We start from the raw sequence: 24,043 nt of genomic DNA, 5'->3' as shown, positions 1-24,043 counted from the left end.
GCAACTGGGAGCGTATATTCTTCGAGCGAGCGCCCGCGCGTCCTTGGGAGCTGTTGCCAATGGCTGAGGGAGGGGAAGATTTTACTCCATGTGGAGACTGCGGGCTTCCCTCACGGATTTTTCCTTCTTCTGTTGCTTTGAGCAGCCTCTCCCTCCCTCCCTCGGAGCTGGCTGGCTGGCTGCCTCCGAGGCTGTCCAAGCTCAGCCCCTCCCACTCTCCCCCCGGGCTGCTGCTTCGCTTCGGCTGCTCGGGCTTCTAAATTGGCATTGCGCGCAGCGCCTTCGGCTCCTCGAGACGGGGGATTGGCCGCGCGATGCTCAGCGAGCTGCTTTGTCCTCCTCGCTTCCTCACTCCCTGCGCGGCTATGATTTTGCGCTGCCTTCTCACCGTGCAAGGTAAGGCGGCGGCGGGAGGGGAGAGGAGGCGACGACTCGGTTCCTGCACCTGGAACGGTGGATGGGTGAGGGTGGCGTTGAGCTGGCTTTGCGGCGAAAACGATGGAGAGCCTCGGGGACAAATGGAATTTGAGCAGAAGCTTTACGAATCGTAGCTTGACAGATAGACAGAGAGTAATTATGAGGGAATAGTATGAACGCCCCTGTTGTTTGGGGAGGGGATTACTAGAAGAAAAAGTCCATAGAGAACTATGAAACTGAGAAAGTGGTAATTGCATAGAGAGAGGGGACCGTTCACAAAAAATGGGTGTGTCATAGAAACACACAGCGTATGTCTCACGTGGTTGATAACCTGGTCTCTATTGAATCCGAAAAAGTGTTAAGTCTCCTAATTAATTCTGTAGTGGTCTGTATTCGTGACTTCTTTGTTCTAGGATTGACATCTTGAGGTCTCCTAAGAGATGCATTAGGGAGCTGAACTGATTTTGGGATATTGCATTTTCCAGATTTTTTAAAAAAGTTTTTGATAGAGAAAGGCAGAGAGGACAGTGACAGAAGAACAGGTGCATGAAGCATGCAGTTACTGGGTCTTGTACTAGATTTTTTAGAGTAGCAAATAAGATGAAATTAGTATTGGAATCTGCTGTAATTGTGATGCATCTGTAAGACTGGGAGACAGTCTTGGTAACTATTAGGACTGCTACTGCAGTTTTCATTGCTTCTACTGCAGAAGTGCTCAGTTGATTTCCATTGAATTAAGCCAAAGGCTGCCCTGTACGTGCTTTCCTTAAATGCATATTTCTCACAGACTCCCTTTCACAGCAGATCCACTCTCTTTATGTTGCAAACTAAGTCAGCTTTGTCTTCTTTAGTTTTGCAGTTAGCCAGAGCCCTTGAATCATACTCTGCTGGCTCTTGTGCCTTTGAAGGCAAAACTTGTGGCTATGAAACGGACACCACCACTCTTCCGTGGATTTTGAATGAGGAAGGTAAGAAAAAGGTTTTTCTAGGATCATCCTAAACTTGTTTTCTTAAACCACATCTTTTCAATTAATGCTGTATTATCTGTTCCTTAGTTTTAGATGTTTAAAAGGCTGGATTTCCACCTACAAACTTAGTTGCAGGCCAAATTCCAAAAAATGCACACTCACACCTCCATACTCCACACAAACATTTTTACTGACTGACTTAATGACTTACTTGAATTTAAATTATTCCAGACATTCTGTCTGTCTATAAGTAGTTAAGCATTTTATCACTGTCTCAAGCAGAGATGCTGATATGTTTGTAGCAGACAGGATGTCTTGCATCTTTCTGGTAAAGAATATCTGTGAATAAAGAATGTTCCATATTTTTGGTATCCTGTTTAATAGATGGGGGAGGAGATGATATAATGAAACATTCTTAAACTTTCTGATCTCAGGACCCCTTCTCACTTTTAAAAATTATAGATGACCACAAAATAAATTTTGTTCTATTGTATGGATTATATGAATAATACCTTTTAAAAAATTGGCATGTACATGTAGAATATGTTCAGTATTTACTGAACTAGAAATATTAAACTCATTAGATTAATTTAAATATTTTCATGAAAAAAATCTTTATTTTTTAACAAACAGAAAAATGACAAAAATGACATTTACATTTTCTGCAGCTATCCTTAATATTTGACAAATAGTTTTGATTTCCTGAGAATGTGTTAAATGAGGGTCCTTGGGCCACACCTTAAGACGCATTGACTTAAAATATTATAAAAAGTCTAAATTCTGGAAAGCTTCCCCAGGAAGTTTTGATGATCAATATGCTTATATACTGAATTGTATATTACTTGACTTGGCTGCCTAAGTGAACCTTGCCAAGAGCAAATGGTTGTGTGTTTTGGGCCCCACTGGTCCTAGAAACACTGATGTGCTTGTAACTTGGGGGTGTTCCTTGTCTCACAGTTCCTTCATGAAAAGACCAAATGGCCTTTGCCTTGTGTCCATTTCTGGATTCAGAGAATTGCTCAGAGTCACTCCTGAGTAAAAACTCATCTCTGAAATGGATTAGAACTTACCGTGCATAAGACTTTCCTTGACTACCATTCTTAAGCTTCAGTTGGTCCAGATTTCAGTGTCATGGGTAACTATGGGTGCTTCTTGTGACACCTGTATAATAGCTTCATTCAATAAGCTAAATCTTCTCCTTATAGGCCTCTAATGCAATTGAAGTTCTTGGTTATCATCTGAAAAGCTCTCTATATGACATAAGTTATTGTGGACCACCTTCTCCCAAGGATATTTGCCTTTTCACACATTTTGACAGAGAGGATACATTCCAGATCTCTTCTCTGAAACCTTATATAACCTATAAATAACTTCTCGGTGATGGCTCCTGCCCTCTGGAACAATCTCCACCTCCAATACATAGTCAGCCCCAATTCCTGAAAGCCTTTAGAAAGACAGTTATGGTAAGACCTGGTTCTTTCTTTAGGCATGAGGATAAAGATAAGCAGAGTTCTCCTTGGGTGAGATATATTTTAGTCCTGTTCTCTGTTTAATTGTTTTAGTTTGCTTAGTGACGTCACTTTTCTTCTTGTATGTTGTTTAATTATTTTGTATGTCATCCAGACATATTGTTAAGAGTTAGGTGGCCATCTAAATGTTACAAACATTCATTCATTCATGGAACTGGTAGAATCAAAATGTAAAAGGAAGGTAATTTTATTTTTGAAGTGCATAGGAGCAGAGGATTTAAGAGCAACCCTATTGCTTTCTTTTGTCTGCTTCAGAGCCTCTTCTTAGCATCACCTATATTTACAAAACTGAAAGTGATTTTTCCATGTACTTCAGTCCACAGAAATCTCTTCTAGTTTTTGCAAATAGAAAAGGCTCCAAGGCCACATTCACCTTTTGGTGTTCTCTAGTATTTATCAAAGCTAGAAGAGACTTCTGTACAAGCAATGTATCTATGTCAAGGTAAGAAACACGGGGAAAGCTCAAACAAAGTTATTGAGGAAAGTTGTGTTATCTGTCTGTTTTGGCTCACAGAATCTTTTTGTAAAGTTCTTCAGCAAGTTGAGTCTAAGTCACTTAGCCTAGCGCCACCATTTATCCATCTATTCCTATACTGTCTATTCATCTTGCATATTGAATTTTTAAAAATACATTGCTAGGTTAGTCTATTTATCCATTTAATGTAATACAATTGCCGTATTCCATGCTCACAGGTGACTTCTTCCAGAATGGGTTTTAAAAAGCAGAGGGGAGTACCCCACATAGTAGGATCCAGATCTAGACCCTTCCTCTTCCCATCATTACCAATAGGAATCAGCCCTGGAAAAACAGCTACAAAACAGCTCCCCAAACCTCTCAGCTAATCCAGAAGCATACTATGGTCAATGTTGTTAAAGACTGCTAAGAGGTCAAGGAGCGCCAGGATGAATATACCTCCCTATCCTGAGCCAACCAGAAGTAACCAAGCACAATCAAAGTGGCTTATTACTGTATCCTAGTCTGAATTCTGACTGAAGGGGTCCAGATAATCTGCTTTCCCCAGCACACTTTGGACCTGTTGGCTAACCACCTTCTAAAAAAAAAAGTTCCCTAAAGAAGGAAGATTGGAGTCTGGATGAAAATAGTCTAGCTCTGCCTGATCCAAAGATGTTCTTTTGAGGTGAGACAAACCAGTGCCCCTTTCATAGTTTCCCACTGGAAACTCATACATGGGCTACCAGTCTGGAGGCTCAACAAACTAGGAGGGGCTTGGATCAAAAGCAAAAGTAGCCACAGAAGAGAAACATACATATTTCTTCCATCAGGTAAACTTTAAAGGATGCTCAGATTTGTTCCTAGATTTCCTCCAGTGGCTCCCTAGGCATAACTTCTGCTGCTTTATTCTGCAGAGGACCAGGGGCATAATGTGGTCTGTTGCAGGCAAGATGGTTCAATCCAATCTAAAACCTCATTGCTACCTCATTCTAAGCAGCAACCAAAGTCTCAGTATTGGGACAATCCCTTGTTCCTTCCAAGTTGGAACCAAGAGCTGCCTGGGATGAAAGGGGACTGATTGAATAGGTCTAATCTTCCTGGAGGGGTGGGTTGGAGTGCTGTGGTAAACAGAAAAGGGACTGATAGTAGTATCTCCGAACTCCATTCTAAGACAAGAACCAGGTATAGTGTATGATTCCTTCTCCTCTCTGGGCCATTTTTGTAATAATCTGGTTGTTATGGTAGCCATAATATCTTGGGTCGATTTTACAAATAGATCATTATTATTTTTTAAAAGAATGGGTCTTGTATTCAAATGTTCTGTCCATCTTGCTGGTTTTTACCATCCTCCTGCGGAAGCCACTGATTGAACGGGGCATTTAGACTATTGAATGGAATCCTGTGATCCATGCAGCAGTCCAAAGCATTCATAACATAGCTGTTCAGCTTTCTTTGCTTACACGCATCTAGTTCCCTTGGTAACCAGTTCTAATACTGAATTGTTCTTATGATTAAAATCTCTTAATATTCAACAGGAATTTGTCTTATTGCTTGGCAGCCACCAGTGTTTCTCTACTTAGAAGTTACTGACATTGCTAGTTTCTCATTTGATTTAAAATATTCATATACTTCTTCCTAGACTGAAAACAGTCTTTTAGGGATGTTCTGTTGATATTTCACAGGCCACAGACCTCGCTAATATGTAATTGTTTATTGGGCCTAGTGAGAACATATGACTCCTTCCAGAGGGACAACATTCAGAAAATGAATATGTATTGTTCTCTCACAGGAAAGGAGCCCTACATGCATATATGTACCTCCACATAGAAGGTTATCTCTTATAGATTACAAATCATTAAGGAAACATCTGACGTTCATGTTTTTATTCTGGCTTATAAAATTAAGGAAGATTTATACCTATGAAAATTAAAGCCAGTTGAAATATTCTATAAAATAAATTGAAAAATTAAAGTCAGAAGAAAAATTTGAAGAAGAGGATTAATTTGGAAAAAGCTGGACAGAAGAGGAAAGTTTTTCAATTTCTTCTGAAAAGTAACATTTTAACAACATTAATAGAGATTCTACAGAATCATATATTCTAAAATGCCAAGGCTCCTGAGAAAAGCCTAGCTCTAAATAAAAGATAATCTAGATCTCATAAAGATTCAAATCTCAGATAAATAAGAAATACATAAAGTGCTTAATATTTAAAAATAAGATACTGTTTTGCTGTTCACATTTTAAAATGGAATAATATTAAATCTTACTCTTTATATTGAGGAAGTGCTACTTTCCTTTCCAAAAATGCAAGCTACCTTGTCCAATACATTAGCTGTATAATCATTTGCTTTCATTTTATTAAAGGCAAGTGAAAGTTCAGGACAAACTAGCAGAAAGATAATGTTTGGGGAATCAGATATTCTGAATTTAGAGGGCCATAGAGTATTGAAGATTGTCCCTACTATAAATATGCAAGACCTTCAAGACCTTTCTTTCAACCCTGTTATTCTGTTAAAATCTGGATGTCTAAACTCATAAAACTATAAAGTGTAAGTGGCATGTTGCCTTATTTTTTTTAAAGACTATGTTTTGTCTTTTAAACAGTGTAGGACAATTCCTTGTGGTTTTCTGGGAGCATCTGATGGATTATTGCTAGAAATGGGATTCTACATTTGATGGAGTTTTTGTCTGAAGTGATTAAGAGGAGAAATTTTTAATGTTCTTGAAAAATTGACTCATGGTGACCTTAATGTGCTTCAGAATTGTATAATTTGATTCGCTGCCAACGAACTCTCTGGATTGTGTGGACTTCAGCTGTCTAAATTCACACAATAATCCTACTGGCTGTGGAATTCCAGGCATTGGCCCACATATATGTATGATGTTGGAGATGATTGCTGTATGTACTATATTGTGGCTGCATTAAAAATACTTCTGGCTACATTGTACCTATAATTACTTTATAGCACATGTGGGTAACTTAAGACTGTATGTTGTGTTCAGCTATTCACCATGGGTCTTACTGAATCCCAAGAGGCCTTATCTTTTTACTCAGATGCTCAGCTTCAATTGGGTGATGGTGAAGAAAGGGTAATTTTGGTAGCATTATTAACAGCAATCTAATAAGGTTTGCAGTTTATATAGCTGAAGTGAGTGTGTCACCATTACTGATAACATGTGCGTACGTAGTCCAAAACAACATGTGTAGCATACCGTAGTATATCGTGATGTTTTATGGTATAAGATGTGTATTATAGAGATGATACCCTTTTTTAGAAATAAGAGTAGCTGCCCATTTCAACTTTGAGTTTGCTCATTTAAAACAAATTTTTGGACATGCAAAAGAATAAAAATCTTATTATATATTTTTTAGAAACTATATATTTTCAATTTAGTAGTATCCTTGGTTACATAGTTTGATTTATTGCTGCTATTCTAGTGACTGACCTGAAGATTTGTGCTTGAATAGTATCAATGAATCATAGAACAGCTGTACAGTATGCGATGAATAGTACAATAATCTGGTTAAATCAACACGACATACTATTAAAAATATTTTTGTTTTGAGAAAGTAGTTTTCTGTGCTTTTGAGTAGTTTTTTGTGCTGCAGTTTTTCTGGTATTAACTGTTTTGCCTTGGTACAGTTAAGCTTCTGTTATTCACATTTTGGGGGGGGGACACGGGGGGTTGAGGGAAACTTAGAATTGGCTTATTAACCTGACTTTGATAAAACAGTTAGATTATTAATTCATTTCATAAATAAGAGCTGTCAGCATTTCTTATTATAACCATTGTTTTTCATAATTGGAACTGCCATAAATCATTCCTTGCTGCTAAAGAATTCTTGAAAACATGTGAATCAAATTGTCTTTAGATTGAAAATCACTTTGAGGAGAATATTTATCTTCTGAACTGAATATACAGAAAACTTATTTTTATTTTTTCAATGAAAGATTCCTGCGTCACTCTGGACATCTATTGGAGTTCATAAGAACAATAAAAATACTTAGGAATAGCATAATAGGAACCCACTTTTATAAGATTCTGAAGTCTTCTAAAATTTTGTATTACCTAATTCTAAATCAATTACACGTGGTGATTGTGTTCGTCTTCATTAATTTACTTATGTCTTATATTTAGCCAGTGAACATATACAATATATCTGAAAGCCTTTCTCCTTCTCAACAATTCATATGCTGAATGGAATTATACTGTTTAAACCTGTGCTACATTAGGTCAGTGAAATCGCCGAGTGCAGTTTGGCTCAGTTTATACAACTTTGTTCTGTTTTCCTTTTTAGGTAGTAGTTTTATTTGGTAGATGCCAATCTGATCTAGATGCTAAGTAAGTGCTGCAGAATAGATTTTGTGGCCATATCATATTTATTTCTTAAAAGTTAATAAGTAGTGAAATGTTTAAGATGTTAGTATGCCAACACTTATGGCATTAATTTATGGCTCTATTTGGGAATATACTTTAGGAACTATGCAAAAAATTAACAAATACAGGACAAACAGTAAAATAAAAACACTGCTCAATAAAAATGAGTCTTAGTATCTTTTTTATATCATGGTGACCAAAATTGGATGAAGTGTTCCAAGTATGATCTTACAAAAACAGTATATTGCAGTACTAATACTTCATGTGATCTTGTTAATATTTCTCTGTTGATGCAGCCTAGGTCTGTATTGGCTTATTTGGCAACTGCAGTACACTGCTGGCTCATACGTAAGTGGTTATTCACTTAAATCCTTCTCATTATTACTGTTCTCAAGCCAGGTGCCACCTATTCTATAGGTGTTTTGGGGGTTTTCTTGTCTAAGTATAAAACTTTACTTTTCTTGCCACTGAATAGAATTTTATTGGCTAAGGCCTATTGTTCAAATCTGTTTAAATCCTTTTTGATCTTGGGCCTAGTTTCTAAAGTATTGGCTTTTCCTCATAGCTTGGTGTCATTTGCAAATTTGATGTTTTCCCCTTTTGTGCCCTCATCTTCATAGATTATGAAGATGTTGAAGAGTACTGGACATAAGACAGAGCGTTAGAGTACCCCACTGCATACTTTTCTCCATGTAAATGTAGTTCCATGGAGGACTACACATTGAATGTGATTTGTCAGCCAGTTATGAATCCATTTGGTGGTGATGCTGTCCATCCCACATTTTTCTATCTTACCAAGAAGGTTGTGATCTACTTTAACAAATGTCTTTGGTCACATTGACCGATGATCTCTGGAGGGCCAGAGATGGAGGCTATGCGTCCATCCTGGTTCTCCTTGACCTCTCAGCGGCTTTCGATACCATCGACCATGGTATCCTTCTGCGACGACTGCGGGAGGTGGGGGTGGGAGGCACTGTTTTGCAGTGGTTCTCCTCCTACCTCTCGGACAGGTCGCAGTCGGTGTTGGTCGGGGGGCAGAGATCGTCCCTGAGGCCCCTAACATGCGGGGTGCCACAGGGTTCAGTCTTATCCCCCCTACTATTTAACATATACATGAAACCACTGGGCGAGATCATTCGGAGGCACGGGATGAAATACCACCAATATGCGGACGATACGCAACTGTATCTGTCCGCCCCGTGCCAACTCAATGAAGCAGTGGACGTGATGAACCAGGGTCTTGAGGCCGTTAAGAACTGGATGAGCGCTAACAAACTGGTACTCAACCCGGACAAGACCGAGTGGCTGTTGTGTTTCCCTCCCAACAATTTGGCCAATGTTCCAACACTTAGGCTGGGGGGTCAAATTTTATACCCCTCAGATAGGGTCCGCAACCTAGGAGTCCTCCTGGATCCACAGCTGACTTTTGACCACCAGTTGTCAGCTGTGACCAGGGGGGCATTTGCCCAGGTTCGCCTGGTCCGTCAGTTACGGCCCTACCTAAACCGGGAGGCTCTCGCAACAGTCACTCGAGCCTTTGTGATCTCTAGGCTGGAATACTGCAATGGGCTCTACATGGGGTTGCCCTTGAAGTGCATCCGGCGACTGCAGTTAGTCCAGAATGCAGCCGCGCGAGTGATAGTGGGCGCACCGCGGTTCGCCAACGTTACACCCATCCTCTGCGAGCTGCACTGGCTACCTGTCGATCTCCGGGTGCGCTTCAGGGTACTGATGACCACCTTTAAAGCACTCCATGGCAGTGGATCTGGGTACTTGAGAGACCGCCTTCTGCCGATTACCTCCGACCGATTAGATCGCACAGACTGGGCCTCCTCCGAATTCCATCTGCCAGTCAATGTCGACTGGCGACTACACGGAGGAGAGCCTTTTCTGTTGCAGCTCCGACCCTGTGGAACGACCTCCCCGTCGAGATCCGTACCCTCACCACCATCCAGACCTTCCGCGCAGCCCTCAAGACCTGGCTCTCCCATCAGGCCTGGGGATAGGTTCCCAATTTACCCGCCCGAGTGTTGACTGTTGAATGAAAGTTGTGTTTTATTATTTTCTTTTGTTCGCACATTGTTTGTCTTCTGATATTGCACCCCCTTCCCTGTGATTGTAAGCCGCCCTGAGTCCCCTCAGGGAAAAGGGCGGCCTATAAATCTTAATAAAATGTCTTTAAAAAAATGTCTTAAATGTCTTACTGATTCCAATTATAATATGTGTGCACAATATTTTGTTTGTCCACTAAATAGAGGTGTATGACAGGTTATCAGAATAGGCCTTTTTGCTGCATTTTACATTGTTGAAAGCTATGTCAGATTCATATTGAGTCAAAAGAACTTGCCCAGACAGTCTTACAATTTTGGTCCTATATTTGCAACAATACTTTAGGATTAGCATATTTTCATGAGCTTAGTGTAAGAGTAAAAATCTGTTTGGAAATCTTAACAGTTATCTTTGTAGAAAGCAGCATGATCTGGTAGAAAAGAGAATTTCCCATGTACAGTATTATAACTGCCTCTGGAACCCTTCACTGTTTGCCTATATTACCATGAATGCATACTGTCAGCTTTTTAAAAATATTTTTCTTTAGGAGTGTGCAGTTATTTTTTAACATGTTTGCTTTGGCAAATTGTAGACTAGAAAGATTTAAATGGATTACTTCAGAGGCAGAGCAACTGCCTTTTCTCACCAAATTTGCTGTCTTATGCTGATAAATCTTTATGTAATCCCCGATCTTCTGTAAGTGATTTGGTATATCAGGAAATTCATAAATCATAAAAGTTATGATTTCCATTTGCAACAGTTTAGTAAAAATTAATGGTTCTTTAAAATATATAGTTCTGCATTGCTAAAATAAAAGCAACTTGAGTGTTGCCTTTAGCTTCTTCAGGAATATTTTGGAATATGTAATTTTCTTTTTAGTAAAAATATTCTAAAGTAGTGGAAGAAAAAAAAACTGGGGAGGTGGGAATCCGTATTTGTGCCTAACACAATTTCCATAAGTAGTTACTATGGTGGAAGAAATGAGGACACTGCATCACAGAGCTTTTTAGCGATGATATTTTAGCTGTGATGATGTTAATGAATTAGAAATAATTACATTATTGTGTCTAGTTACAATTCTTCTGAAAGGATAATATTTAGTTGGGACTTTTGCTTTGGAAATTTATGAATGTATGATGAGAGCAGGAAACCAGCATGATCCTGCTAATGGAGCTGACAAGGGGAATAAGGGTTTTATTTTATAAAGAGGTAGAGCTGATTTCAGTCTTTTTCAGAAGAAAACATTTTTCAAGTTTTAGGACTTCTACCAAACCTGATTGGCAGCTTTTGATATTTTTACATTGAATCTGGGCAATAGAATTAGATCAGGAAGGCAATGTAATTAAAAAAAAAAAAACCCACTGTAGTTCACATTGCCAAAATTCTGTACATGTCATTTTATTCCGAGTAGTGTTACACTTCTCTTTATGGAGATGCATTAATCCAGTTGACTATGTCATCCATCACCTTTTGAAAAGCAGATGTGTTATCTAAATTATGAAACAAATAATTCCTGCAATAATTTTGTGAGGGGTGGGCCAATAGAGAAAGATGGCATTTCCTTATTATACATTCCTATTATGAATAGAAGAAAGTTTGACTTTACTTTTGACATTGATTGCCCTGAGGGTAGTCTCTCACCCATCAGAAATCACACACATGGTTTTGATTAGTTTTGACCTTGTAAGGGTTCTGTGAGAATCCAACCATTGGGTTCAGCTTATTGTGTGAACTGAGAAACGTGGTCAATCCAGTAAATCCAAATTAAAATGATCATGTTGTTCTGACCTAGGCTTCCCAAGAGCATGAAGCAAACTGCTTGCCCCGACAAAAACCCCTTTTATTAATTTACTGTGAATACTGCTCATTCACATCCAGCAAAGTCTTTCAAGGGAGGATTTACAGTCACAGGCCTTATATGGCTTAGAGAGCTGCCAGATCGATATCTGCAAAATTTGGCAAGGAGTCTCAGAGTCACGAACCAATTAAGTGAACTAATTGTCTCCTGCAAACTCCACTCCCCTTTCGCTCCTCTTTTACTTGCTCTGGGAGGGGTCATTCATCTTCCCCTGTGGCCTTACTCCCAAGTCGACCCCTGTTCTTTAGCTGTTTCCTTCATCTGCCAACTCTGTGCATGTGCACACTGGGAACAGGCTCCAGCTGTTCGTCTGCCTCACTGATGTCTGACTCTGAAGGCAGCTGATAACTGGCATATGGCTCTGCCCCCTCTCTGCCTCCGACACAGCGCCCTCATCAGAGCCATCAGGGCGGCATACAAATAAAGTAAATTGAAATTGAATTGAAATTGAAATTGAAATTCCCCAGACTCGAGGGCTGGCCCATGTTCCTCCTCAACTTCCTCACTGTCTAAATCTGCTGTTAGCTCTGCAGGCAGCCGGTGGGCCACAACACATATTTAATGTGTTGTGCAAATGCAGACAATAACTGTATTCGCACAGCACACTACTAAGTCCATCCTCCTAGCAGATGAAGCTAGAAGGAAAACCAAGCCCTTGAAAAGAATCTCTCAGCTACTGGCCCTGGTCCAGTGTTGGCAATTCTGTAGGAAAAAGTTGTCAACCAGTTCAGATGAATCAAACTAAATTGGCTGGTGCAAGCCCTAAGCCAGGTTACTGTACTGGTAAATCAGACATGGCAGCTGTAAACAGAAATAAGATTAGAAAAAGGAAAAGGTACAAATGCTCCACTTAAAGCTGTGCAGTAAATGCTGACAAGACTACCAACTAGTAAAAAAAAACCCAAGTTCTAGTTCTAAATATAAAACCTAGACACATTTTATTCAGTTATGGAGTTAGTGTTTAAAAGAAGAATTTTTCTTTTTGTTTGGCAACTATCACATAGATGCAGAGGATGGTTTCCCATGTGAATTTTTAGGCTGTTTCTGTTACTCCTGATATGGAGATAATTGTGTCATAATTTTCTTAGAAGCATCAAATTAGTCATTGAGCACTGTTCTTTTCAATCTAATAATTTATATTGATTCATTGTAGAACATTCACATGGAAGTTACAAGTAGAAAACTTTATTTTAATGTATTTTATCTATTTTATTTTTAGTGTTTATAAGCTTTGCTATATAACCTAATTGCCAAATCAGCATATAACAGTAGCTATCAGGGGATGTTTATTTCTACATATGAAAATTAAAAGACCCTTAGTAGCATCAAAGTTACTTCCAGTAGACAAGATCGCTACTTGAAAGTATCCCAGAATTGAAAGGAGTACAATGGGAGTTAGATTTTCTAATAGAATAGAAATACAAAATAATTCCAGAAGAAAATGCTATGTATATTTTTCTTTGAGACTGGTGTGTGATAGGTTTGACAAAGCACATTGAGTATGTTCTTGCCAGATGCATCTTTCGTTGCCAGATGCTTAGGAAGAGGAAAATATTTATGATTATAAAATATTTTTCTCCCAAACTTCAGAGTTTAAATAGATTAATCAAGGTTTTATTTAAAGAGGCAAAGCTGGTAAAGATGATAAAATATATATTTCCTTGACCGAATCATCTGAAAGCAAGTAATTTAACAATTCCATTTTGAATATATTTGCATGATATAAAATATTTTGGTATGTACTCTGAGAAAAGAATTCCATTACATATAGATTTTTAATGGCTGGAATATCTACACATTGAACACAACAATCTCAGCACTCTCTATTCTAGCCGTTAACCAAGGTTTATGGCTTGTAAAATGTGTACCAACCCCAATATAAGCTATTGCACGCTTGGTCCTCTCAGCCATGAGCTTCAGTAAAGAAAGGGACTGCATCCAACTCTCCACCCACCCAACTATTCTCCCCTCCCATCTCTTCCCCTTTGACTTTTTTCCACTCTGAAGCATGGGGCTCTGGGCCTGCTTGCCACATCCCAGGAAGCTGACATCTCGTGACCTCACTGACTTAAGCAATCCCATTCCCAATTGCAAGCTGAAAACTATTTGATTAGCAGTCCCATTTGCTTCTGTAAATAGATGGAGAGGTATGCCATATTGTATTTTGCCTCAGTAAGATGTTTCAGGTCTGGATCCTAAACATATAAACAAGAGTTCTACTTATATACCAGGTTAAATTAGAACTCATATGTTACAAGCCATAATGGTAGGTTTATGCAATACTCTAAGCTTGTTTATGATCATAAGAAAGTTGGATCATAAGAAAGGCTGAGTGCCAAAGAATGGAGGCCTTTGAATTATGGTGCTGGAGAAGACTCCTACAAGTCCCTTGGACTGCAAGGCGATCAAACCGGTCAGTCCTAGAGGAGATCAACCCTGACTGCTGTTTGGAAGGCCAGATCCTGAAGTTGAAACTCAATACTTTGGCCACCTAATGAGAAGGAAGGACTCACTGGAGAAGAGCCTAATTGAGGGCAAAAGAAGAAGGGGACGACAGAGAATGAGGTGGCTGGGTGGTGTCATTGAAGCAGTATGTGTGAGCTTAAATGGACTCCAGAGGATGGTAGAGGACAGGAAGGCCTGAGATCACGATGGGTCGAACATGACTTCACAACTAACAACAACAACAAAGCTTGTTTATTCATGTCAGAAGCATCACAATTAAAATAAAGCATACTTAAGGCTACCATGAGGTCCTCAAGTGTACACTGATCAAGGGCACAAGGGGCGTGTGTGTGTGTGTGTGTGTGTGTGTGTGTGTGTATGTATGTATGTATGTATGTATGTATGTATGTATTGTCTGCCTGTCACCACAGTTTCAAAGAGCAGGAGCAACCGGAGAGCCCCATTTGTTCAGAGTGTCTCTGGATCTTGTTGTGAAATGTGCTGTTCTATCTGTAATATCACCAATGCTCAGAACTTCTAGCTTGAGTGCCAGCAATAACGTGCCCAGAGTTCTAGGCATATTAGATACAGTACATAAATGCTCACCTAATGAATTCATAAATATATCTGTGGAGTTCATAATATGGTTACTTAGAAATAAATCAGACAGACTTTATTGGGGATTACTCCTAAACAATTGTGCACAGATGTGCTGCTTTGCAATAGCATGCAACTTTTAGTGATTCATAGATTGTTCTCATACAACTTCTTTTCTTTAGAAATTGTACATTTTGTTCCTTCACTTTTTTCAGATCGTAAGATCTGTCCGATGAAGTTCATTGTTTATGTTACTCCATTAACTGTTTAGAAAACTTGATTTGTGTTGTATGGTGCCTTCATTGCAACTCATTTCTGGCTAATAGTAATGCCTCAGCTATACTAAAAGCACTGCAATGTAGAAGTAAAAACATATGCTATGAGAAATAGTACATTTAAAAATGCAAAATTTGAACTTAAAGTAAATCTCATTATGTCCAAGGTAAGTTGCTCTATTTTGAGCAAAGCCACTACTGTATAATCTGTGATTTAACTTAGTTACTGTTTTCTTAGAGCTCTTTCTCACTGCTGCATTAAAAGCGCTATTGACCTGTCCTTCAATGAGCAAAAATTTATGATGGTATAAATTGTGCTGCCCCCATTGCTGATTCATGTTCTGCTACTGTAATAAGTTAGCAAAATATGGTAACTTTACATACTCATTGTAGGCCAAATAAAGAAAAGAGATTGGTGGATTCCCTGTTTTTATTATCCTTCCAACTTGCTGTTGGTGGGAAAATAACTATCAATCACTATACGAAACATAGATAGTGGGTTGGGTGAGTTTAGGCAGATAGTTAGAATAGCAGCTTAGTTACTTCTGACTTGCTTAATAAGTTTTCAGAATGGGGTGGAATGTGGTATTTATTTATTTATTTAGCCCATACATGGACCCATAATAGTTCAAATGTTAATGTCCAGTCCACCTAGCCATTTAAGGACAGGGTGGTCTATGTTGAAAAAAATCAGACATTGGGCTGGTGTAAGCTCTTGATGGACATTCAGATACAATGTGGTGGATATTTTGTCAATGAGCACCACAATCACACTGAGGGGTAGAGACAAGACCCTCATTTAAACAATAAGTCCTAGCAGACACCATGTGGGGTACAGATCCTGTTCAGAGTTCTATTATTATAGAATAAAAGAATTGGAAGGGACCTTGGAGGTCTTCTAGTCCAACACCCTGCCCAGGCAGAACAGCTTATACCAGTGATGGTGAACCTTTTTGTGTAGGCAGGCCAAAATTGTGGGCGCGTGCACTATTGCACACCTGTGCATGCCCATACTCACAATTCAATGTGCCCCACCTACCTGCGCATGCGTGCATGACCCCTGCCGCACGAGGGGGGAATTTTTGCCGTTTCCGGGCTCCGGAGGCTTTCCTGAAGCCTAGGGAGGGCGAAAAAGGGCTCCCCCAGGCCCCCGGAGGCCTCTGGAAGCCCAGAAACAGATCGTTTCTGAACTTCTGGTTGGCCTATTGCTCTCCCCAAGCTCCGGAGGCCTCCCCCAGCCCTCCGGAAAGCCAAACATCAGCTGGCCGTCGCGCACATGCATGCCAGAGCTGACAGCTTGCGTGCTGGCAAATATAGTTCCGCGTGCCACAGGTTCGCCTCATGGCCCTATACCATTTCAGACAAATGGTTATCCAACATCTTCTTAAAAACTTCCAGTGTTGGAGCATCAACAGCTTCTGGAGTCAAGTTGTTCCACTGATTAATTGCTCTGTCAGGAATTTCTCCTCAGTTCTATGTTGCTTCTCTCCTTGATTAATTTCCACCCATTGCTTCTTCTACCCTCAGGTGCTCTGGAGATTAGTTTGACTCCCTCTTCTTTGACCCCTGAGATATTGGAACACTGCTATCATGTCTCCCCTAGTCTTTCTTTTCATTAAACTAGACATATACCCAGTTCATGCAACCGTTCTTCATATGTTTTAGTCTCCAGTCCCCTAATCATCTTTGTTGCTCTGCACTCTTTCTAGAGTCTCCACATCTTTTTTACATTGTGGAGACCAAAACTGAATGCAGTATTCCAAGTGCGGCCTTACCAAGGCATTATAAAGTGGTATTAACACTTCACATTATCTTGATTCTATCCCTCTGTTTATGTAGCTTAGAAGTGTGTTGGCTTTTTTGGCAGCTGCTGCACACTGCTGGCTCATATTTAAATGGTTGTCCATTAGGATTCCAAGATCCCTCTCATAGTCACTACTACTGAGCATGGTACCACCTATACTGTACCTGTGCATTTTGTTTTTCTTGCCTAAATGTAGAATCTTACTTTTTCACCATTGAATTTCATTTTATTAGATAGTGCCCAATGTTCATGTTTGTCAAGAGCCTTCTGTATCTTAAGCCTATCTTCTGGAGTGTTGGCTATTCCTGCCACCTTGATGTCATCTGCAAATTTGATGAGTTCCCCATCCAGATCATTGATGAAGATGTTGAAGAGTACTGGACCTAAAACAGAGCCTTGGGGTACTCCACTACATATATCCCTCCATGTAGATGCAGTTCCATTGAGGACTACGTGTTGAGTGCGGTTGGTCAGCCAGTTACGAATCCATCTGGTGGTGATGCTGTCTACCCTACTGCTGACTACTGCTAACCAACCGCTAACCCAGTTGACCAATGCTGGTGGGGAAGGTCAAAACCTGGCACCTTTTGTGTAGGGTCATCTACGTAACTGCTTGTATATGGGCGTTCAGCAGCCCATTTCACTTTCTGCTGTGTGTTGATGTCAAAAGTTGTTAGACAGCTGTTGAGCGAGTGCCAGACAGAACTTCCTGGATTTAAACCTGCCAACTGATAGAATTGGAAGAAGATCAGCGTGCACAGGAAGAAGTGGGTTTCTCATAATTTTATTATACTCCTTCACTAAGACTTCCTGCCTTCGTAAGGGCTGGTGGTGCAATGTGGCTCAAGACGGGGAGCCTGCAAATAGGAGTAGATTTTGTGTTCTGCTTATGATCCTCATTGTATCATTTAGTTTAGCATCGATCTTGCTGGTGTGACAGCTATTAAGCCAAACATAGGCGCAGTATTCAGCTGGAGTAGACCAAGCCTAGTGCTGATATTCTGAGAGTAGAGGCCAAGACTCCCCATCTTGATCTTCTTAGTTTCTGAAGTAAGTTGTTCCTGGTATTGATTTTAGCAAACATGTTCTCTAGGTGTTTTTTTATAGGAGAAGGTCCGAGCCAAAGTTTGTCTGAGGTATTTGGGGTGGGAATCATAAGCGAGTAGGTTGTTATTCAGTAGGCCTTTGGGGTGGCATTGGTGAGTTTGTTGTTCAGATGGAAACAAGTGGTCACCATTTTTCTGACACTGGGTATGAGTCTCCAGTCAGCAAAGAATTTACCCAGGGACTTCAGGTCCTCAGAGAGGAGGCAGTTAGATTTGCTAAGCCCTTCAACATTAATTTGGCATATTCTGACAATGTCCCCAATCTGTCTTGACCTTTGGGCCTGAAAAGGCCCGTTTTGTTTATCCGTTGCCTTGTATTTAGAGAGCCAGGAGTTGTACAAAGATATCTTGCTGCCAACTGTTGTTAACTGCCAATTCTTCAATGTAGTCTGGCTGCCACTTGTTGCTAGTCGTTTGGTTCACACTACCGTGCTATCCAGGGTGCACAATGAGGAGGCGAACTAGCATCACATCCCAGAATGGGGTAAAAAAGGAGGGAACCCTGCATTCTTTCCTGTCTGCTGTGACCTATCAATTGGGTTAACCTGTGTCTAGTGCTCTTCTGAAAAGATGTATGACCAAGGATAAGTCAACTGACAGACTGCAAGTGCAGAGGAAGGAAAGTGTCATGAATATTTGGGTAGTTCCTCCGACTTTAACTTGTGTTCCTCCTGTATCCTCTGGTACATTAGTTGGGCAGTTTATGAAGATGCATCCAAGAATATTTCAATAGAATATTAAATCTGTGTTCCAAAAACAGGTACAACCTTGTGTCTAAATCAGGGGTCCCAAACCCCCAGTCCATGGACTGGCACCAGGCTGCAGCATGCCAGAAACCACACCATGCAAACAAGCAAAGCCCCATCCACAGGATACAGGTAGCATGCAAAATCACACCTTCTCTTGTCCACAGAAAAGCCTCTCTCCATGGAACTGGTGCCCAAAAGGTTGGGGGCTGCTGGTCTAAAGGACAGACCTGAGAAGCATTTTGGAAAGGACTGTTTGGACTATGTGCAGATGGATGTCTCTGTAGAAGTTGACTGTCCCGGCCTTGTAAAGGAATTATCTGTAAAGAGTAAGGAATATGACCTTGATGAAGATATGCAAGATCTGTTACAAGGGTGAAAAACATTTTAAGTCCTCCACAGACAGCTAGCATTTGTAAGCAGTCAGATAGATATCTTCCTCATTCACTGAAGTATAAGGAGTATATGATAAATTAGACTTGCAAGAATCTTTTCTGGGATTGTTTTAGCCATTGTGTGTTAATTTCTTCAGCTGGTCTATGTATTTGATCTGGTCTCTGAGTCTGAAAATAAAATTTGGGTGTTTCTAAAAGATTGTAAAATAAGAACAGAGACATTTATTTGGTATTAAATAAGTAGTTAGCATCCTCCCCTTAAACCAAAACTTGGTAAGTAAACAGATCAAAGGCAACAGGGAGGTCCTGCTTTAACATGCACAAAGACAAGGGCTAAGGAACGCATAGTTACTTTCCAAGGTTATATAGCCTAACTGCTTGCTCATTGCAATAAATTTACCTACTTTAAATCCAAAAGAATTTTGTTTTCTTATGAGTGGAGCAAGCATTCATAGGAAATTTTGTGTTACAAGTAAAGGGAAACCAGCACAATTGTTTGACCTGAAATACCTGAGATGTAGAGGAAGGATGAAAGCTTTTTATTTATGTTGATTTACATCCTATCTCTCCCCCTCCACGCCCTAACTACCACTCTTTGTGAGGTGGGTTGAGGCGAGAGTGACTGGCCCAAGTCTTCCAGTGAGCATCTGTGGGTTAAAACCTGGGCATTTTTAATGCCAGTACAACATTGTGGCAACTGTACCATTCCTGGCATGTTCATATCATGATTAGGACAAATGAACAAAACTCCATAGAAAGCAGTGTTAGAAAGGAAAGACCTCAGACATTTTATAAATCTGTGTGTCTGAAAATGAGAACATTAGAAATTCTGCCACCCACGTATGAACATATGCAAAATGATGAATAAGCAGTTAGAATAAAAAAGCTTTGAAAACAGACCGCTGTTATACAATTTCCACCATACAGTACTGTTACTCTTCTCATCATGGCCATATAAGACAATTGTAACAAAATGTCCTTTTTAAAATAGAATTTATTATCATAACAATTCTGACTTAACACTTGATATAAAGTAAATGTTAACTATATCAACTGGCAATCTGTAACTTTTATTTTCTTAAATGTTCTCATGTTTCCACTTAGGAAACATACACATTACACTTAAGAGAAATTATGTACCTGCATAATAATTCCCAACTTTCCATTAATATAATGATGATGGAACAACTATTATTTGTAACCCCCTTATTTTACAGCGCCATTCATCAACTGGCTTAACTGGATTTAAATAATTGAATCTAAGCTGTTTTACATAAAATTATAGTGATTTAAATGGAAAATTCATCTAGTCATAATTTTCATGATTTAAAAAATATTTTCACTTTTATTGTAAACTCACTTCTTTAAATAAGCAAGTGCTTTAGAAAGTTGATGTTATCCATTCCATCTGCAGCTAAAAATAATTTTAATTGTTCTGATGTGAAATTGAGTATGAAAAATCATCGCAGAGCCAGTGAACATAAGCCAGAGAACAAGAGATTTTGAAACTCTACTGTTATGAAATGACTAAAAACTTCCAGAATTAGGATTTAGTGGAAATCAGTTTATATTAAGTAAGAATCATATAATGATATAAACCACTTAGTATTGAAGAATGTAGTAGGTATATGGAGATTTCCGAAGTTTCAATATTTTGCTGAACATTATTCAGATAACTTTATGGCACTTTATTGGACACTTCTCTGGCTATATGAAAATGTGTAGGATCTTGCATAATAAAAGGACATTGGATAACTGAGTAATGTGCAAATTTTTTTAGCTAAAGTGATTAAATTAGAGGGGTGTCAAACTGGTGGCCCAGAGGCCAGATGCGTCACATGTGGGATGCGCCCACCCCAGCTCTATGAAGGTAAGAAACGTCACGATACATCGTGTGACATCAATGTGACACGGCAAGTTTGACACCCATAAGTTAGATCCATAGGCTGAAGAAAAGATGAGGAAAAGATACCAATGCTTCCATTTTAGTTTGGTAAAAAGTCAAGTAAAATTTTATTATGCAGTTAGAGCAAATGGACAGAGAAATTTACTGGTTTGACTAAGTACTGCAGTCCAGCACCATCCAATTAAGTTAAATCTTGGGGATTCAAAACACAAATGCTACATAATATAAAGTTAAACAGTAAAATTTCTTACCACAAAATATAATTATGGCCACCAACTTATGTTAAAAATATCGGGATAGTTTTTTGTTATAATTTTCTTCCTTTAGGAGAAGTAAATGCCAGTTTCTGAAGAACCTGAGTAGGCAGGATGATTTACTCACTTATCCTGTCTGTGGCCACTGTGGGGAAAAAACTGCTGAAGTAAACGAATCTTCTGCTTAGTCTTTCACAATTCTTTTACTGTCATGTTTTATTTTGACTATCCACCATTTTCAGGAACCTGCTTAATAAAATTATAGTTAGACCACAAGATACTGTGGTTTCTGGCTTCTGAGATTAACATAAACATAAACCATAAACATGGTATTTAAATAGCTAATTTTTTAACATACATTAAATATAAGTGCAGAGATAGGTAACCTTTTGCAGTTGAGAGAACAGCTGGAAGTTTGGCAGTATGTGGTGAGTAAATTCCTAAAAAGAGAATGACTGGAGCCTTGCCTCTTCACAAGATGGCTGCCATAGTGGCATGGCAAATAATAAAACTCATTTATTATCCCTAATGGACTTTCGTGGGCCCCAAAAGCATTGCTGCAAAGGTAAAAACATTTCCTCTCCTTTTCTTCAAAGCTATTAATATTTTTTTATTTCTTTGTCTATTTAATTCTACCTTTATTATTTTTACAAATAATTCAAGGCAGTGAACATATCCAATACACCTTCAACACCTTCCTCCTTCTATTTTCCCTACATTAATCATGTGAGATGGGTTGGTCTGACAGAGAATGACTGGTCCAAAGTCACCCAGTTGGCTTTTATGGATAAGGTGGGACTTCAATTCATGGTTTCCCACTTTCTAGCCTGGTGCCTTAACCACTAACTTCTGTGTTTGAAGAGTATAGGATCAGGACCTGGTCTTTGTGGCATCGAGCTTGATCTCCTTCCAAGGACCTACTGATAGATATTTTTAGAGGATGATTTTCAGCCAGCATTGCATCTATTTAATTGTCATGCCACCTTGTGCCCATTTATTCAGATTGCTAATCAACATGGTATAGAGAACTTTGTTAAATGTATTGTTGAAGTCTTAATATAGTCTAATAAGGAAGTTTAAATAAATGAGATATGGCTAGTCTGTCAAATTGCTTTTGACAAATCAATCCTGAGTTTGTGATAATTAGTACATTTTTTTTCAAAATTTGTATCTTTATTATTTGCGTTTTTTCAGTATTGTGTCAAATTGCCTAGACAGTAATTTGTCCCTTTTTGAAGAAGAAATGTGTTTTTTCTATTTCTTCAGTGTACAAGTCACCTCAAATAACTCTATAAAGTATAGAATGTATTAAAACAATAACCTGCATGTATAAGGTGACCAGATTTTCAGATTGGTAAAGAGGGACACCATTGACTGGGGGGGGGGGGGGCTTGATTAAAAAAATTATATTTTGTCAAAAGGTTACCCCAGGACACTGAAACCAGCATAAATATGAATCTGTTGCTAAACAAAATTTTGATCACGTGACCATGAGGATGCTGCAACGGTTGCTAAGTGTGAAAAATGGTCGCAACCATTGACTTATAAATAGACTAATGTTCTGAAAACCTGACCTAAATTACTATATATTTTAAATAGCTGGGTATTGTGGTAAAGGTATTGTGATAAATTCAGTAAAAAGAAGGGAATTCTTCATGAATTTAAGGAGAAATGAGAGTATTGGATAGTCAATGGACAAATAAAATTACCAATCAAAGAGAATATTTGCACCTCAGGGTTGAAATGAGATGTTCTCTCCTACTCTTTCCACTTCCTCTCTTCTCTCATCCTCTTTCTCTTTGTCTCTATTCTCTTTCTCCTCCTTTTCCATTCTTCTATCACTTTCTCTCTCCTTCTCCCTTCTCTCTCCTCTTTGTCTCTTTCTCTCTCTCTTACCCTCTTTCTCTTTTTCTTTCTTTCTCTCTCCTTCTTTCCCACTCTTCTGTCACTTTCTCTCTCCTCTGTCTCTTTCTGTCTCTCTCCCCTCTTTTTTCTTCCTCTCTCCCACTCTTTTATCACTTTCTCTCTACCACCTAACCTGTCCCCATACTTATCTTCGACTGATCATGTTTGCAATAATTTACCTTTTCTAAATAGGCGCAGTTCCCTTACCAGATCCCTCGCTCAATCAAACACACACACACACATAGACACACACACACACACAAAACCATTTTTCTCCAAACTTTGGTCACAGCATGGTTCTGACTTCGGCTGGTGGGAACAGCTTTCCCCTTTCCCCATCCAGTTTGGCAGCGAGTCTAGCGGAGAACTGTCCCCATCCCTGATGACCGGGGCAGAGCGGGGGTAGCAAGAAGGCAGGCCCGGCTCTTCTTGGCTTCTGCCTCTCCTTGCAGCATACAAGAAACCCCGCGATCTCCGGTCTCTTTTAAGATACGGAAAATAAGCCCGGCGCCTGATACAGACGTCACAAAGGAAACTTCCAATAGGAACGGCTCGTGGTCACAGATCAAAAGAGGAGATCGCGATGGAGAAAGAGCATCCATTAGCGCTGCCCTCCCTCCCTTCCCTATTTCTGCGCATCTCGAGACCACCGCGTAGACAGAATTTGCCCTGTAGTTTTTCCCGCGGACAATGAGCTCTTCCTCAGACCTTTTACGCACGCGAAAGATTAAAAAGCTACATTTACTGCCACGCATGCCTGGAACGCCTGCAAAGAAAGAAGGAGAATGTGGGCAAATGTGTGAAGAAGAAAGAGCAAAAACCAACCTGTCCTTGCGCCATTCCGACGATACAGCCATGCGCTGCCAGAGTCCAAATAAGTTCTAACTAAGTCGTCTGTCCGCCCAGACCCATCATTTTCTCTGTGGAGCAACCTGGTCAAGCAAAAACTTCTTGA

The 24,043-nt window shown here is 39.5% G+C and overlaps 1 protein-coding gene across 2 annotated transcripts in view; it reads left to right on the top strand.

Annotated features, from left to right (window-relative positions):
* The first annotated feature begins 277 nt into the window (after nt 1-277).
* MAMDC2 (MAM domain containing 2) overlaps nt 278-24,043 on the top strand; it is a 51,017-nt gene continuing 27,251 nt past the window's right edge. For both annotated transcript variants that reach the window (XM_087715998.1, XM_087715999.1), the window contains exons 1-2: nt 278-396; nt 1,269-1,385. In XM_087715998.1, the coding sequence (XP_087572124.1) occupies nt 315-396; nt 1,269-1,385 (199 nt within the window). In that variant the 5' untranslated portion in view covers nt 278-314. The remainder of the gene's footprint in view (nt 397-1,268; nt 1,386-24,043) is intronic.

The sequence above is a fragment of the Thamnophis sirtalis genome, unplaced genomic scaffold (assembly GCF_051295495.1).
Source record: "Thamnophis sirtalis isolate CommonGarterSnake01/CBP01778 unplaced genomic scaffold, rThaSir2_p1.2 scaffold_5, whole genome shotgun sequence".
In the NCBI taxonomy this organism is placed as follows: domain Eukaryota; kingdom Metazoa; phylum Chordata; class Lepidosauria; order Squamata; family Natricidae; genus Thamnophis; species Thamnophis sirtalis.
Note: the sequence above shows the minus strand (reverse complement) of the source record. Positions and strands in the feature narration are given on the sequence as shown.